This window comes from Schistocerca nitens, chromosome 11 (genome assembly GCF_023898315.1).
Source record: "Schistocerca nitens isolate TAMUIC-IGC-003100 chromosome 11, iqSchNite1.1, whole genome shotgun sequence".
Taxonomy (NCBI): domain Eukaryota; kingdom Metazoa; phylum Arthropoda; class Insecta; order Orthoptera; family Acrididae; genus Schistocerca; species Schistocerca nitens.
In genome coordinates this window covers 63,689,306-63,707,753 of record NC_064624.1, presented here as the reverse complement: position 1 = coordinate 63,707,753, position 18,448 = coordinate 63,689,306, and the positions used below count along the sequence as shown (strand labels likewise).

Below are 18,448 nucleotides of genomic sequence, written 5' to 3'. Positions count from 1 at the left end.
GCAGTGGCCAATTAGCAACCGGGCCAAAACTACCTCCTCCCGCCGAGAAGGGCGTGAGGAGGACGTCCAAGCCACGGGAAGAGCTTTCAAGGCCCGAAGCTTGTTGTCTGTAAGTGCAGCCCAATCGGCATGCCACAGCGATACAATGCGCCGACAAATTACCCTGCTATAATCTGACGAAGGGACACAACAAGAAGCTGTCCGAGGCTGGAGGACCGCAGCCTTGGCCGCGGCATCTGCAGCTTCGTTCCCAGGGATACCGACATGGCCAGGAACCCACATAAAGCTAACCGGAGAACCGACATCCACCAGCTGCTGAAGAGAGCGTTGGATCCGGTGCACGATAGGGTGAACCGGGTACGGATCACCGAGGCTCTGGATAGCGCTCAGGGAATCGGAGCAGATGACATATGTAGAATGTCAGTGGCGGCAGATGTAAAGGACAGCCTGGTAGAGGGCAAAGAGCTCAGCTGTGAAGATCGAACAATGGCCATGGAGTCGGTATTTGAAACTTTGTGCCCTGACAATAAAAGAACACCCGACCCCGTCATTGGTCTTAGAGCCATCTGTATAGAACCGACGTCCACCAGCTGCTGAAGAGAGCGTTGGATCCGGTGCACGATAGGGTGAACCGGGTACGGATCACCGAGGCTCTGGATAGCGCTCAGGGAATCGGAGCAGATGACATATGCAGAATGTTGGTGGCGGCAGATGTAAAGGACAGCCTGGTAGAGGGCAAAGAGCTCAGCTGTGAAGATCGAACAATGGCCATGGAGTCGGTATTGGAAACTTTGTGCCCCGACAATAAAAGAACACCCGACCCCGTCATTGGTCTTAGAGCCATCTGTATAAATGAAGGTAATATTAATGAACTTCGAACGAAGTTCGACAAAACGGGAGTGGTAGACTGAACCGGGGGTAACCTCCTTCGGGAGCGAGCAGAGGTCAAGGTGGACGCGAACCTGAGCCTGGAGCCAAGGTGGCGTGTGGCTCTCGCCCACTCGAAAGGTGGCAGGGAGTGAAAAATGAAGGTGTTGAAGAAGGCGACGAAAGCGAACTCCAGGGGGTAGCAGGGCGGAGACATACAACCCGTATTGACTGTCGAGAGAGTCATCAAAAAAGGAACGATACGACGGGTGGAAGGGCATTGCCAGTAGTCGACAGGCATACCGACAAAGCAGTATATCGCGCCGGTAGGTGAGTGGCAACTCACCAGCGTCAGCATGAAGACTCTCGACGGGACTAGTATAAAACGCTCCGATCGCAAGTCGTAAACCCCGATGTTGTATGGAGTTGAGGCGGCGTAAGATGTATGGCCGTGCAGAGGAGTATACGAAGCTCCCATAATCCAGCTTGGAGCGGACGATCGACTGATAGAGGCGAAGTAGGACGGTTCGATCCGCTCCCCACGACATACCACTGAGAACACGGAGGACATTGAGAGAACGGGTACAACGGGCAGCCAAATATGACACATGTGGAGACCAACTAAGTTTCCTGTCAAATGTAAGACCTAAAAATTTTGTTGTCTCCACGAATGGGAGAGCAACGGGACCGAGTCGTAAGGACGGTGGGAGAAACTCTTTGTAGCGCCAGAAGTTAATACAGACCGTCTTCTCGGCAGAAAAACGGAAGCCATTGGCGACACTCCACGAGTAAAGACGGTCAAGAGAATGCTGAAGACAGCGCTCCAGGAAACACGTACGCTGCGCGCTGCAATAGATGGTAAAATCGTCCACGAAAAGGGAGCCTGATACATCAGCTGGGAGGCAATCCATTATTGGATTGATCACTATGGCGAAGAGATCGACGCTCAAAACTGAGCCCTGTGGCACCCCATACTCCTGGCGAAAGGTGTCTGACAGGACAGAACCCACACGTACCCTGAACTGTCGATCCATTAAAAAGGAACGAATAAAAAGAGGGAGGAGACCGCGAAGGCCCCATGTATGCATGGTGCGGAGAATGCCCGCCCTCCAACAGGTGTCGTAAGCCTTCTCCAAATCAAAGAACTTCCGCAAGAAGTTATTCATAATGGTCGACAAGGTAACCAGATGGTCAACAGCAGAGCGGCGCCTACGAAATCCACATTGTACATTGGTAAGTAGGCGTCGAGACTCGAGCAGCCAAACCAATCGAGCGTTAACCATTCGCTCCATCACTTTACAGACACAGCTGGTAAGCGAGATGGGTCGATAACTGGAAGGCAAGTGCTTGTCCTTCCCCGGCTTAGGAATCGGGACAACAATAGACTCGCGCCAGCATGCGGGAACATGTCCCTCAATCCAGATGCGATTGTAAGTACGAAGAAGAAAACCTTTACCCGCAGGAGAAAGGTTCTTCAGCATCTGAATATGAATAGAATCAGGCCCTGGAGCGGAGGACCGTGATCGGCCAAGTGCGTTTTCGAGTTCCCGCATGCTGAATGGGGCATTATAACTTTCACGATTCGAGGAGCGGAAGTTAGGTGGCCTAGCCTCCTCTGCCTGTTTGCGAGGGAGGAAGGCAGGGTGGGAATGAGCGGAGCTCGAAACCTCTGCGAAAAAGCGGCCGAAGGCATTGGAGATAGCCTCAGGGGAAATTAGAAACATTGATCCTTTCCAGTACATAATTTCTAGTGTCTGTATGGCTATTTACAGGTCAGAATACATTCAACCTAATTGCTGTAGTCAAACATTAAAAGAAGGAAATGTTCAGCAAAGAGTAAATTGTGTGGTTAAATTAGTTTCATAATGTACAAAATGCATTGAACGGTGGAGAAGTTACAAAATGTGGCGGAAATGTTGACAGCTAGAACGCAAACACAAAAACAGTTTACCAGTATCACAATTGCTTCTGGCACGGCTGTCCAGTGTGTTATTCTCCCGATACTATCGGCAATGGTCAACAATGAAACCATGGATCTCTTAGAACTCACAGAAGAGTTGGTGAACGCCAGTTGTAACCGTGTCGAAATATGGAGCCGTAAGTGGAGTAATTCAAAAGAGAACGTAAATGTCATAGAACCCCTGAATCCTAGAGATGTCTTTTTCGGTGCAAGAACAAACGCTGCTAAATTCAAGTTTCAGGCAAGAAGCTGCGATATATAGACATGGGCAGGCTATATCCGACAGTGATGTTTTACGACGATTATCTGTTGGTCATCTCGTACAGATACTGAGGCCACAAAAATATGACAACGAATGATTTCGTTTTGTTAAATGCAAAGTGCATGTGCTTCACGGCTTGTACCACTCTGTGCTTCCAGTTGAGCAGGAAAAGCTTTTGTTTGCTCTACATTCGAAAAGTGTAGAAGAAAAGCCTGATGGTAGTTGCAACCATAGTGACGATGAGCGAGCATTTGTACGAACTTTGACAACTATAGAGCTCAACAAAGCCATCGAGAAGGCTACACAATACAGGAAACTTACGAGGTGTGGCACTTTGAATGGGAAAGTAATTGACTGTTCACAAACTACGTTAAAACCTTTATGAAGGTCAAACTAGTCCTTGGCAAGGTAATTAGAAGCCTAAAGAAGAATACGGTCGGATTATCGAGGGAAAGCAAGACATCACGCACAGCTTCAACAATACTGAACCGAAGGCTGGCAAGCGGGCTGTGGCCAAAATGTGCAATTCCCTCTGGAGAAAATTCGACCAGGGACAGAACTAGTCACAAATAGAATTTATAGACAACATTGAGCAATGGTACGAGCTCTTACTCGAAATAAATGAGAGACAACTAACGTCATACCGACCAACGAAGAAATAACACAGGTCTGAAAAAGAATATTTTTTGAAATTTGATAACTGATGTACTTTTCAACGACAATTTCAAAAATGCAATCCAATTTTTTTCTCTCACGTCAGGTTTTCTCACAAAAAAGGAGTATTTTTAGGTATAGTAACAACAAAATTTTATTTTATTTATAAATAAGTTCTAAACTACATTTCCCGCACACTTCCACTTCTCTTTCATCTCACAAGTCATTATAATAACGCTTTCGCTTTATGTCGAAGCTCCTCTTATTGCTTCTCCAGCTGTGGGCTCATTGAGGATCACCACTTTTTATCATCCAGTAGTAGTCCGTTATCATGTTGACGTTCAATCTTCCTTGATATATTCTTTCCATTCCTTGGATGTCTTGGTGGAATCTTTCGCCCCACTCTTCACTTACATCGCCAATGTTTTCAGGGAAGTAGTCAAGACGCGAGTGGAGGAAATGAACTTCAATGCTCACGTTACAGCCCAGCTTCTTAAAGTTGTTGAGCATGTCTGTGACAATTGTCTTGTAGTTTGGATCTCTCGTGTTTCCTAGGAAACCTGTAACACCTAATTTCAAAGAAGTCCATGGTGCCTTTTCTTATTTTTCCATTTTGTCCACAAACTTGGGATCTGTAATTAGTTTCCTAATGTCTGGTCCGACAGATTCCTTCCTTTAGCTTTGCCTCGGATAAACCAGGAAACTATCTGAAGCATTCCCCTTCTTTTGGCAATGCCTTAAATTGTTTCATCAGTCCCAACTTAACGTGAAGTGGTGGAAGTAACACCTTTTTGGGATCCATAAGGCTTTTCCTCTCAGCGTTCTTAACCCTTACCTGTAAGGTTTTTCTGAAGGGCCAACCTTTTTTCATATAGTGTTGCTTTCTATCTCTACTTTCCCATTCACAGAGAAAGCAAGGGAACTTTGTACAGCCCTTTGCTGACCAAACGGCATTGAAATCACTTTTAAATCAGCACGTAATGTCCATTTGTGGTCTGAATAGCAGTGTTTGCTTGAAGCCAGTTCAAGGCCTGCGTAACATTGTTTCAAGTAAACCGAATGTCCAACTGGTATAGAAGCGTACTTATTGCCGTTGTGTGGAAGTACTGCTTTAAGGCTTTTTTGTTTTGAAGAACCAATAAAAAGTCTCCACTCATCAGGAGCATATTCTATTTTGAAAAGGGCCATAAGTCCAGGAACACCACTGCAAAACACCAGGTCACCTTCTTGAGGAAAAAAGATACAAACTCCTTTTCCCTCGATCGATACCAAGAAAAGGATCTACCGGAGCCAATTTAAGTTTATCTTTCAATCTAGATCCTAAAACCTCTGCCGATTCTTTAGAAAGGCCTAGGTCTAAATCGTTCAGTTGAGTTTGTGAGAATGGAACGGGATCAGCTGTGCCAGAATCGTAGCAATCTCTGTCTTCTTGCAGTGCAAGAACAAAAATAGCAGTCATCGCTATGATTTTTGGGCTCCTCAAAACCATTGGTATTCCGAAATGTACGGACTGCTTTTTACGTTGAAACCATTGCCTATGTTCTTCAACACACACTGAACGAACTTTGTGTGGGGCCCAAGGCTTATCTTGATCACCTAACTTTATACCAAAATAGGCGAAATATACCTTTTCAACAAAATCGGAAATGTTTCTTTGTTGCTTTTTAACGGTATAGTTACCACAAATGTAGCACAAACAATGTGGCGAATTTATACATCCTCTGGTAGCCACTGTCCATGGAAGAACTTCACAAGGAAACTGTCACTAGTTTAAAGCACCAGCAACAACAACACGTGAACATCACAGAGTGAAGAGGTACTGTGAACTGAAGGACAACAGCAGAAGCTCACTGCTCGGTGATGGCGGGGAAGGGGCAGCGCGACATACAGGCACTGACATGAAAATACTGCTGGTTTCTCCCGATTACTCTTTATTTTGCGTATATTTAGCATAAAAACGGCTAAGTAACAGTTTCCGGAGACCATAAAAACCAAAATTGAAACTCACTAGAGTGCTGAAATATCGAAAAAAGCTAAAACTAGAGAAGCAGTTTGTGAAATAACTGTACGTGATGGAATGTTTTCACTAATTTTCCTGAAATCAGTGTTGAAAACACTATAAAAACCACTTGATGAATTTGGAACGTTTTTTATGTCGCAGACCTGTGTAATCCAAGTTATATATCAGTACAATGTCTAAGATCGTACAAGTACCAACCTATTTGTGTCCGTCCACCTTCACCACTTCCAACACTAAAATGAGGCCGTACGAAATGCTCGATAGATTAGGTGATAAAATTGTGTCCTACGACACAGACACTGTTGTTTATATTGACGATGGTACGAATACTGTAGAAACAGGTTGCACGCTTTGTGAATCGACTGACGAGTTTGGTAAAGATGATTACGGAATTGAATGGATAGGAAAAGGACCAAACAGTTGTGCATACAAAACGTACAGAGGTAAACAGACTACCAAAATTACAAGGCTTCACTCTTAACTACCGTAGTGCTAAAGGTTTTGAATTTGGAAACAATGGACGAGCTGGTACATGGTTCACAAGACAAAGTCATAATACCCAACAATATAATAACCATACACAAGAAAACAAAGAACTTTGTAATTACAGCTATAGGTAAGGAATTTAACTATCTACGATAAGCTTATGGCCTTAGAAGAGAATACAGAATAACCGATACACTTCCCTGGGTGTTATTATTTAATAATGAAATAAAATCTACATGTATAAATAGAATACAGCTATGCTTTCCGCGAGATTACAGAATGCATTGATGATACTGATTGTTGGTACAGATTGTTGCTGGATGATAAAATAGAGATAACTGAAGAGACACCTATCAACCAGTAAATAATTGAGGTGACTTGTAGGCACATCACAACTCTCTGATTTTGAAGGGTGGACACCATTTAAAATTTTCACGTGTCGTTGCAGAAAGTCGTTGCAAAAATGCGCTCGCAAGAAAGTGGTAGCTAAACAGCGACCACGGAAAAGTGCCTGCCGAGCGACGACTGGGCGCTGCTTGGAAATCTCAAGAAAGTGGCCGCAATAAAGTGGACGCAAAATGTCGTTGCAGAAAGGTGGCTGTCGTCTTTCCGTCTAAAAGATGTGGGTTCGTGCCATACCGCTGCCCTTACTTAAAATCACCACGATTTCGCAAAAAAAAAAAAAAAAAAAAAAAAATGACTGCTAAGAAGTGGCCGACATCTTTAGCGCAAAAAGATGAGTTCAAAGAGGCGACCACTTTTACGCAAAATGTTTTAAAATCTGCAGTGACGAGATGCGGAAAATTTTCATGCAGAAACTATGTAAATATTTTTACGAGTAAAACATGTGGAAATGATGAAAATAGTCTTGTCGATACAGTTTTCTTTAAGACCAACAGCGAATTTATAAAAAGAAAATTGGAAATATTTAACAGAAAATTTAAGTGGAATTTTAATAAGACAAAAATATTTTTACAAAAAAATATGTGGAAACGTTTTTACAGAAAAAACCACGACGAAATATTTCTTCAGGAAAAAAAACCACGTCGAAATATTTCTTCAGAAACAAACCACGTCGAAATATTTCTCCAGAAAAAAAAAAACCACATCGAAATATTTCTCCAGAAAAAAAACCACGTCGAAATATTTCTCCAGAAAAAAAACCACGTCGAAATATATCTCCAGAAAAAAAACCACGTCGAAATATATCTCCAGAAAAAAAAAACCACGTCGAAATATTTCTCCAGAAAAAAAACCACGTCGAAATATTTCTCCAGAAAAAAACCACGTCGAAATATTTGAGGAAAAAACACGTCTAAATATTTTGTCAGAAAAAAAAACCGTCTAAATATTTTCAAGTCAAAAACACGTCTAAATATTTTATCAGAAAAAAAAACGTCGAAATATTTTCAAGTCAAAAACATGTGGTGTCCCATACCAACGCCTATACGACTGGCATAGTTTGAAACAGTGCTACAAAACGGAAAGAAATCAGGTAACGAAATTTCAAATAAAGCGTTAACTCGACACTGCACAGTGAACTGCAGGTTTGTAGATGAGACAAACTTTTCCCATCATTCAGTAAGGAATTTGTTTTTAACATCAACCATCCGCGATCTGAAGATAAAGTGGTTAAAAGAGGGGATAAGAGGGAATTGTAAGTTCCAGGAGAGGTATATCAAGATTAACTACTATCAGTGCAGATTAAAACTGCGTGCCGGACCGAGACTAACTTGGGAACTTTTCCTCTCACTGAGAGCTGCTCTACCATGAGCTACCCAAACACGACTCGCACCCCGTCCTCACAGCTTTACTTCCGCCAGTACCTCGACCTCGTCTCCTACCTTCCAAATTCTGCACACTCCTCTGCAGAGTGAAAATCTCACTCTGGTAATATCAATGCCTTAACGCAGCAGTACACAATTATGTCGAGTGTTAGTCTGGTCGGTAAATTGGTTGGAAATCTATTTATTGTGCTGCGACAAGTTGGAGGTGCTCTGCCCCCCTACGATTCTTTCTCGTGTGCGCCATCTTGCAAGGGCACTAGGTAATAGTTACCTCAAAGCAAACGAGAGCAGGTAAATAGGCATAAGAGAACTACAGCTGTAGTATGAGCACTGCTTCTGACCAATGGCTGGTTAAAGCAAGTTTCTTTTGGTCGTTCCTGGTCTGCGTATAAAAATCATACTCCCTCAGAGCAAACTATCCCTCCTGAAAGAAGTGCGACATTGTGATTTGTATCATTGGAAAATTCAGCCTCTAGATGTTTTGTTTGTTCTGTGCCTATAAAACCTATTATCTCATTATCTGAACGTGCACCTCGAAGGAAGACCAGTTCCACGGTAAGGTCCACGACAGTGTTCACCTTCGATCTTGATGGTACAAACCTTTGTGACCACTGGGACGCGCTGTTTTTCATTTGGTGCTCGTTGTTCAAGTTAATTATCTGTCCTGAACATTTCTCTAATGTCGACGATGTGTATTTTGTTAAGTGTAATACGTGTGTCTCATAGGAGGTTTATATCTGTACGTCTTTGACACTCACTTTCTGTAGCCCTCCTCATGATCATCAAACATTAGCAGCTAATATTTATCCCGATCACAACTGTTAATACTATCCAATGAGCCTCACTGAAGACTGAATTTGTGATCTCGCACTCAAGAGGTTCCCTGTGAGAACTTCCACACAGCTGTATACTCATTCACGTGACGTGTAGGTTTCGGTGAATAGCAATGCAGTGACACCGTGGCTCCGAACCCACTTCCTTCGGAACTAATTTCTAACATAGGTGAACACCATCAACAGCAGCAGTTACATTAAACACACCTATTAAATGAAGAAATAGTTTTTCCTTACAACTGTAAGCTCAGCTTTATCGAAAATTTCAAAAATGCTTAAATTAGATGTTTTTAGTGTAACATTTGGTTGACGCGGCACCGAGTGTACAAGTCGGCAGCACTCACCGCAGGCGAGAGATGGCCACGTCGTCAGGAGGCGGCGGAGTGTGGCGGGCAGCCGCGGCAGGAGAGCGGCCGGGGTCGCCGAGTGGCCGAGTGGCGGTGCTGGGACTGCTGGAGCCACGGCCCGCGCTGCAAACAGGGGGCGGCTGTTCAGAGTGGGGCGCAAACCACAGCCCGAACGTAGGGGACAGCGACTGTGCTGCACTGACAGCACGACTGCCGGGCAGAACTTTGGAGGCAGTTCAAGTCAGCTAGCTGTGACTTGCTTCTGAGGTTATTTGGAACCTAATGTATGGAAGCTGAATACCACTAACAGGGGGGAGAGGGGGGGGGACATAGTGGAAACAATCGGCGAAGTTCAGTTATCAATTTACGAGGGTCGTTCATTAAGTAATGCCCCAGGTCCGGACTGTAGCGTGGATGAGGCAATGCGTTCCCGGGCTCTCGGACTTGTGTGTGGGCGTGCATTATCGTAATAGAGCAAGATTTCTGCTGGATTCTTGTCCGATTGAACACGTCGGAAACGGTTCTCGTGTGAGTCTTCTCGTATGGCCCTGAATTGATGGTTGACCCTCTTGCCATCACATCCACAGAAAAGACGCCATCACAATCCGAGAAGACGGTCACCGTGACTTTTCCGGCAGAGGGGTCGTCTCTAATTTCTTCTTCTGTCACGCATGAGGGCGATGCCACTGCATGGACTGCCTTTTTGATTCTGGCAAAGTGGTGCTCCCAACTTTCGTCCCCCGTAACAATCCGTGAGAGAAAGGTGTCTCCATCGGTCTCAAAACGCTCTAATAGTTAAGATGAAATGGCCCTTCTTTGAATCGTGTAGCCCGCTGTGAGCGTTAATTGAATCCATCGGGAGCACCACTATCTGAATAGTCGAGAGTCCTGATCATTGCAGACCCACTTCCAATTCTGACCAACTATAGAGCCAATTGTCAAGTTTTGATGCACCGGTCGGCACGAATAATGGCATCTGCACGATTCAGCATGTCTGGAGCAGCTGCTGTGGCAGGACATTCTAAGTGTGGCTGATCGTGAAGCTTGATTCTGCATTTCCTGAGCGTGCAACTTTCACCACCCGTTGCCCAACTGTGCTATCAACTGCAGCATTGCCACACACTGCACACAAACGTTTATGGATGTTCACCATGGTTTCTTTTCTTGTGCACAAAAACTCAATAACAGCATGCTGCTGGTAATGGAACTCATATGCAGACGCCATTTTGACGCTGTACTACTGCTCTGCCGTCTTCCAGAACGGTTCGAAACTGCAATGGCACACAGAAAAAACATCAAATGGGAGGCAGCAACAAGGACATTTGTCTATGTATAGTAATGGCATTTTTAAAAATTTTTAGGCATTGCTTATTGAACGAACCTCGTGCAATGAAAAACACATGAAGCTTGTCACAGATACAGCTATACTGTAAAACTTACAAAAGAGTTGTTTCAAAATTTGCTTCTGACTAAAGCAGACAGAACCATATACGCATGTAATGTCTCGATAGCAGAGGTGATGTACTTCTTCCTCAAACATCAATTTTCATGTTAAATTAAGCTGGACAAAACAGACAGAAGATTCCAGTACAGGCTACCACTAGAAGAAAAAATGGATTACACAGGATAGGCAATATCGTTTCACGAACAATGTTTATAAATTGTTGAGTTACCAGTAGTGTAACACATTCAAGAAACTCCAAAAAGGAAAGAAAGACTTAATATGAAGCATTTGATTCTGAGAGACAGAGGGTAACAAATAATACTTGGATCTAAGCGTCACACCAATACTGACGGTGTGGAACATGCTAGAGACCAAATTAGACAGATAGGAAATGTAATCTGCCACATCCTAGTGCAAGGAAACTCGTGCGATTCACTGGAGTGGCCCCCGATAATGCCGGAGAGAATTGCAGCCGTGGCAGAAGGGTAGACATTTGACACCTGCCCCTCCAGCATCCAGTACAGTGAGGTAACTAGAGCACACCATACCTGTGTGTTTCGTAGAAAGGAAACCATGGCACATAATCTTGGTGATGGCTGAACAGACGAAAATGTGATTGTAAGGCCCAGCATTGTGTGTGACCACGGTACTGTGCTGACTGAATTACTGTCTCCGCTCACAGCATCTTCTGTACTGGATATCTGACTGGATGGTTATTGGTTGATTGGGGTTGAAGGGACCAAACAGCAAGGTCATCAGTCCCTTGTTTCAAATGTGGTCCATTCAGACAGTTTGACATCTCATAAAAGTCAGAACAACAAAAGGGAAAAGGCTAAAAAATGTAAAACAGCAGTCATGTCGTCAATGGTAAAAACAAAATGAGCAAAGTCAGCAAGAGAGCGACCCCATGGCTATGCTAGAGGCAGGAAATATCCCACCTCTGAAGCAGTAGGGGCAAGACCACTTGCTATTTAAAAGCATTCAACCGCTAGAATGTAGAAGTGCATATGGCAAAAGGAGACTAACAAATTCTAAAAAGTGAAAAAAAAAACAGAGTAAAAGGGGGAAGAAAAAAGGATCTTGGCCAAGGAGGGGAGTCGGGAATCTCCAAACACAGTTTACAGTGGAAGATACCCCAACCCTCACCGCCATGCCCCAACACCAAAGTGATGTTAAAAACCTTAAAATTTAGAATAAAAACCACTTTCCCGGAGGAAACTGAGAACCAGTTCGACTATCCAGAAATCCTGAGCCAACATTAAAGGTAAAGCACGGGGAAATCAGTACTTAGTGTGCAGAGCCAAAAGAAGGGGGCATTCCACCGAAATGCGTGTTACTCAGTGGAAGGCTCCACGACCACAAAGTGAGGGTGGCTCATTACGCAAAAGAAAACCGTGTGTCAGTCTGGTATGGCCGATGCGGAGACAACACAGTGTGGTTAAGTCCTTTCGGGAGAGACGAAGGGAAGAATGCCAGCCCACATCTCGTGGTCGTGCGGTAGCGTTCTCGCTTCCCACGCCCGGGTTCCCGGGTTCGATTCCCGGCGGGGTCAGGGATTTTCTCTGCCTCGTGATGGCTGGGTGTTGTGTGCCTTCCTTAGGTTAGTTAGGTTTAAGTAGTTCTAAGTTCTAGGGGACTGATGACCATAGACGTTAAGTCCCATAGTGCTCAGAGCCATTCGAACCATTTTTTTGAAGAATGCCACGGGCCAGGTGTCACCTTAATTGCACGAAGTTTATTAGACAGGGAGGTAGCCACCCAAGAGTTGGCCCATGATTGTGCGAAGTTGGATTTGATGTGAAACCGTAAATCCGCTGCAGGAGGAGTTAAGAGAATGGAAGGCGGGGGGGGGGGGGGGACTGCTCCCCCAGCCAAACGACCAGCAAGCTCATTACCTGGGATACCTACATCACCAGGGACCGTAAGGAAGTCAACACAGTGAAGATCAGCAAGATGGTCATGGATGGCCGAGACCAAGGGATGGCGGGAAAAACTCTGGTCAACAGCCACAAGGCCACTCATTGAGACCGTACATAACAAAATGCGGTTGTGTTGGGACTGTTTAATAAAGGTAAGCGCCTGGGAAACTCCCATCAATTTCACAGTAAATGGCCCACATGTAGGTGGCAGCAGATGATTTTCTGTGCCAACAGAGGACATGAGGGCATATCCCACATGATCAACAAATTTAGAGCCATCGGTGCAAAAAAAAAAAAAAAAAGAGCAACATCCCAAAACTCCCCTAAAATTTGGCGGAAAAAGCAACGGAACACCATCGGGGGGATGGACTCTTTTGGACCTCTGCGGAGATCCATCCGCATTCGGGGCAGAAGAAATAACCAAGAGGGGGTGGTGGGAAGGGAGCATGGGAAACAGGACAAAGAAGGAAGCTGAAGAGACGCAAGGTGGATCCCAACAGTTAAACCTCCCTGAGGGCGGGAATCAGATGGGCGACATCCATGGTATGGGAACAGGATAGAAAAGGAAGGATGAGTGGGAGAGGAACAGACAGCGATTGCATAAGAAACCAGAAGCTGGGACCGCCAAAGAAAGAGGGGGGAGGGCGGGGATCCCAGCTTCAAACAGGAGGCTATCAACTGAGCTAGTAGGGAAAGCACCAATGGCCAAAAGGATACTGCAATGGTGGACCGGATCCTGCAGGCACAGTGTGGAAGGAGCAGCCGAACCATGAACTTGACAACATAGTCCAAGCGAGACAGCACTAGAACACGATAAAGGCGGAGAAGGATGGAGCTTTCCACACCGCAAGAGTTGTGGGCAAGGAAGCGAAGAACTGAGTTTACGGAAACATCCTACCTTCACAAGTCTGATACGAGGCAGCCAAATGAGCTTGTTGTCGAAAAGACTACCCGAAAAACGAAACTGTGGGAACACAGGTAATCGTTCTGCATCGAGATAGAGCTCCGGATGGGGTTGATCGTAGTATGGCGACAGAAGTGTACCACCCGCAATTTTAAAGGAGAGAATTGAAACCTGTGTGAGAAGGTCCATGCAGAGGCATGCCGTATAGCTCCCTGGAGCTGCCACTCTGCAGAGGCCATCGAAGAGGAACTAACCCAAATGCACAAATCATACACATACAGAGCAGGGGCGACCTAAGGACCGACAGAGGCCACAAGTCTATCGGTAGCAATGAGGAAAAGAAGTATACTCAATACAGAACCCTGTGGGATGCCAGTCTCCTGGGTCTGTGGAGAACTAAGAACAGTACCAACCCAAACACTGAACGACCAATACAACAGGAACAACAGTGGACCCCACAGATGAACTGTAAGGAAGATGTGATGGCGTCAAGCCGTGTCATAAGCTTTGCGAACTTCGAAAAATACTGCAAACAAATGGCTAGCAGTGCGAACAATCGCGTCAGACACGTCACGTAGGACGTCATCAATACAACCCGACAAAGATGGAGAAAACACAACCTGTGCAGTGTATCGATGCCAATCGGCCCGTTGGAAAGACCAACGAGGTAGCCTTCCCATCGGGGAGTGGGAAGAGAGTGAAAGAATCCATAGGAAATGGTCACAATCACAAAGGTCGTTGTGTGATGACCAGTGTAATGAAGGGAAGAGGGAGGGAGAAGGAAAAGAAAGATCGATGGCAGAAAAGGTACCACGACTGGCACTGAAATGAATAGGGGAGCCATCATTAAGAAGGTACAAGTCGTGGTCTGCAAGAAACTGCTCTATGAGAAGACCTCGTCTGATTGGAAATGCACTGCCCCAAAAGGAGGAAGGGAGGAACAAGTTGCAGAAGACGGGCTGTTATGCCAGCACGTGTAGGTGTCCTGTCAGGAGGGAGATAAAGATTGCAAACCGTGACCTCTGAGTCCAGGTGGACCCTAACAGCAACCACTTCCAATGCAGTTTGAGGAGGAATCCACATGCTAGCAACATCTGTACGGACCAATGTACAAACTCCACCAGTGGCCGACACGGGGCCGACCCGATTTCGACAGAAAACACGTAACCCACAGGGAGTCAGTGAGTGATCATCAGTAAAATGATATTCCTGTAGAACCAAACAAGCTGCAGAGTAAGACGAAATAAGGGATTTCAACTCTGGTAGGTGATGGTAATACCCATTACAATTCCATTGGATAACCATAGAACCTGGAAGAATCCTGGAGATACTAAAAGGGATCAGATAGATTATATAACGGTAAGACAGATTTAGGAACCAGGTTTTAAATTGTAAGACATTTCCTGGGGCAGATGTGGATTCTGACCACAATCTATTGGTTATGAACTGCAGATTGAAACTGAAAAAACTGCAAAAAGGTGGGAATTTAAGGAGATGGGACCTGGATAAACTGAAAGACCCAGAGGTTGTAGGGAGTTTCAGGGAGAGCATAAGGGAACAATTGACAGGAATGGGGGAAAGAAATACAGTAGAAGAAGAATGGGTAGCTCTGAGGGATGAAGTAGTGAAGGCAGCAGACGATCAAGTAGGTAAAAAGATAAGGGCTAATAGAAATCCTTGGGTAACAGAAGAAATATTGAATTTAATTGATGAAAGGAGAAAATATAAAAATGCAGTAAATGAAGCAGGCAAAAAGGAATACAAACGTCTCAAAAATGATATCGACAGGAAGTGGAAAATGGCTAAGCAGGGATGGCTAGAGGACAAATGTAAGGATGTAGAGGCTTGTCTCACTAGGGGTAAGATAGATACTGCCTACAGGAAAATTAAAGAGACCTTTGGAGAGAAGAGAACCACTTGTATGAATATCAAGAGCTCAGATGGCAATCCAGTTCTAAGCAAAGAAGGGAAGGCAGAAAGGTGGAAGGAGTATATAGATGGTTTATACAAGGGCGATGTACTTGAGGACAATATTATGGAAATGGAAGAGGGTGTAGATGAAGACGAAATGGGAGATAAGATACTGCGTGAAGAGTTTGACAGAGCACTGAAAGACCTGAGTCGAAACAAGGCCCCGGGAGTAGACAACATTCCATTAGAACTACTGATGGCCTCGGGAGAGCCAGTCCTGACAAAACTCTGGCATCTGGTGAGCACGATGTATGAGACAGGCGAAATACCCTCAGACTTCAAGAAGAATATAATAATTCCAATCCCAAAGAAAGCAGGTGTTGACAGATGTGAAAATTACCGAACTATCAGTTTAATAGGTCACAGCTGCAAAATACTAACGCGAATTCTTTACAGACGAATGGAAAAACTGGTAGAAGCCGACCTCGGGGAAGATCAGTTTGGATTCCGTAGAAATGTTCGAACACGTCAGGCAATACTGACCTTACGACTTATCTTAGAAGAAAGATTAAGAAAAGGCAAACCTACGTTTCTAGCATTTGTAGACTTAGAGAAAGCTTTTGACAATGTTGACTGGAATACTCTCTTTCAAATTCTGAAGGTGGCAGGGGTAAAATACAGGGAACGAAAGGCTATTTACAATTTGTACAGAAACCAGATGGCAGTTATAAGAGTCGAGGGGCATGAAAGGGAAGCAGTTGTTGGGAAGGGAGTGAGACAGGGTTGTAGCCTCTCCCCGATGTTATTCAATCTGTATATTGAGCAAGCGGTAAAGGAAACAAAAGAAAAATTCAGAGTAGGTATTAAAATTCATGGAGAAGAAGTAAAAACTTTGAGGTTCGCCGATGACATTGTAATTCTGTCAGAGACAGCAAAGGACTTGGAAGAGCAGTTGAACGGAATGGACAGTGTTCTTGAAAGGAGGATATAAGATGAACATGAACAAAAGCAAAACGAGGATAATGGAATGTAGTCAAATTAAATCGGGTGATGCTGAGGGAATTAGATTAGGAAATGAGACACTTAAAGCAGTAAAGGAGTTTTGCTATTTAGGGAGTAAAATAACTGATGATCGTCGAAGTAGAGAGGATGTAAAATGTAGACTGGCAATGGCAAGGAAAGCTTTTCTCAAGAAGAGAAATTTGTTAACATCGAGTATAGATTTAAGTGTCAGGAAGTCGTTTCTGGAAGTATTTGTATGGAGTGTAGCCATGTATGAAAGCGAAACATGGACGATAACTAGTTTGGACAAGAAGAGAATAGAAGCTTTCGAAATGTGGTGCTACAGAAGAATGCTGAAGATAAGGTGGGTTATGAGGAGGTATTGAATAGGATTGGGGAGAAGAGAAGTTTGTGGCACAACTTGACTAGAAGAAGGGATCGGTTGGTAGGACATGTTTTGAGGCATCAAGGGATCACAAATTTAGCATTGGAGGGCACCGTGGAGGGTGAAAATCGTAGAGGCAGACCAAGAGATGAATACACTAAGCAGATTCAGAAGGATGTAGGTTGCAGTAGGTACTGGGAGATGATGAAGCTTGCACAGGATAGAGTAGTATGGAGAGCTGCATCAAACCAGTCTCAGGACTGAAGACCACAACAACAACAACCACCATAGAACAATGATTCAAATGGGGGTTGAACATGCTAAAGCCAGTCACCAACCATCACCGACAAGGAGGGGGCGACATCCATGAACAACAACTCACAATCGGGTTGCGAAGCTAAAGATGGGACCTCTGGTGACACCTGAGGCTTCTTGCCCCGGGACTTCTTTTCTTCTTCTTTTCTGTTTGAGATTGACGACGGCAATGTGGCATAAAGGAGCCAGCTGCAGCAAGTTCGGGAACAGAAAGAGATCAGGCAACCTGGGGACCGACAGACCGTGGTTCTCGCGGTCGTCGCGTGGCAGCAGAATTTTGGCCCGGAAGGTGCCAGAAAGGGATATCCCGGGAGGGGCGCCCTTGACCGGCAGACGGCAAAGAAGTGGGACTCTTCTCCGGCTGGGGAGGAGGAGCAGCGCCCAGAGGAGAGGGTGTGGGAGCCGCAGGGGAGTGGGGTAGGAGAGGGGTTCGGGACTGGGGTAAGGAAGGGGGGACAAAGGGGTGAAGATGAAATTAAAGCGAACTAGTCATCGACACAGGGTGAAGACATGCATACTACTTACGAGCCTCAGTGTAGGTTAAGAGACCAAGGGACTTATACTCCTGTATCTTCTTCTCCTTCTTATACACCGCGCAATCTGGTGAATGTGGAGAATGATTGCCATGACAATTAACACGCACAGGAGAGGGAACGCACGATTGTCTTAGGACCCTTCTGAACACGCCGAACAAAGTGAACACCCTGCCTTCTGATATTGTCCCGAAGTTCCTCATCAGTTTGAAGGATGAGGTCCCTGTGAAAAATCACACCTTGTACCATATTTAGAGACTGGTGGGAGCTAATGGACACAGGAATTGTGCCAAGATGGTTACAGGCACGAAGGGCCGCAGACTGGGCAGCTGAAGCAGTTTTGTTCGGCAACGAACCCGACCGCATCTTGCTCAGGGAGTCCACTTCGCCAAACTTGTCTTCAATGTTCCACAAAAAATAAAGGTTTGGCATTGCCTAAAGTATCCCTATCAGTCCTGGTGCAAACCAGATAGCGGGGAAAAGGTTTCGCCCCTAGCCGACGGGCCTGACCCTCCTCCCAGCGTGTAGCCACGGAAGGGAAGGCCGAAGGGGCAGGAGAAGCAGCACTAAAAGAATCAGTTCCATTCGGAGAGACGGCCGCAGAAGAACGGCCAGAGTTCGGGACCCGTATGCATTTCATTTGGATACTGTCCGCCCTGACACCACCCACTCCGACCAGGGGCTCTCCTCACGTGCACCACCCAGCCACAGCAAGGGCTGTCTGGCACGGTGGCCATTCCCTGGAGTTCTGATTCTCCAGGACGACAAGCTACCACTGCTAGGCTTACCTAAGGTGGTCACAGCTCAGGTATCAGATGT

General features: G+C 45.3%; 1 protein-coding gene across 1 annotated transcript in view; it reads right to left on the bottom strand.

Annotated features, from left to right (window-relative positions):
- LOC126212633 (GA-binding protein subunit beta-2-like) overlaps nt 1-18,448 on the bottom strand; it is a 149,733-nt gene that overhangs the window by 46,701 nt on the left and 84,584 nt on the right. Inside the window, exon 3 of the mRNA XM_049940060.1 lies at nt 9,214-9,339. Within this exon, the coding sequence (XP_049796017.1) occupies nt 9,214-9,339 (126 nt within the window). The remainder of the gene's footprint in view (nt 1-9,213; nt 9,340-18,448) is intronic.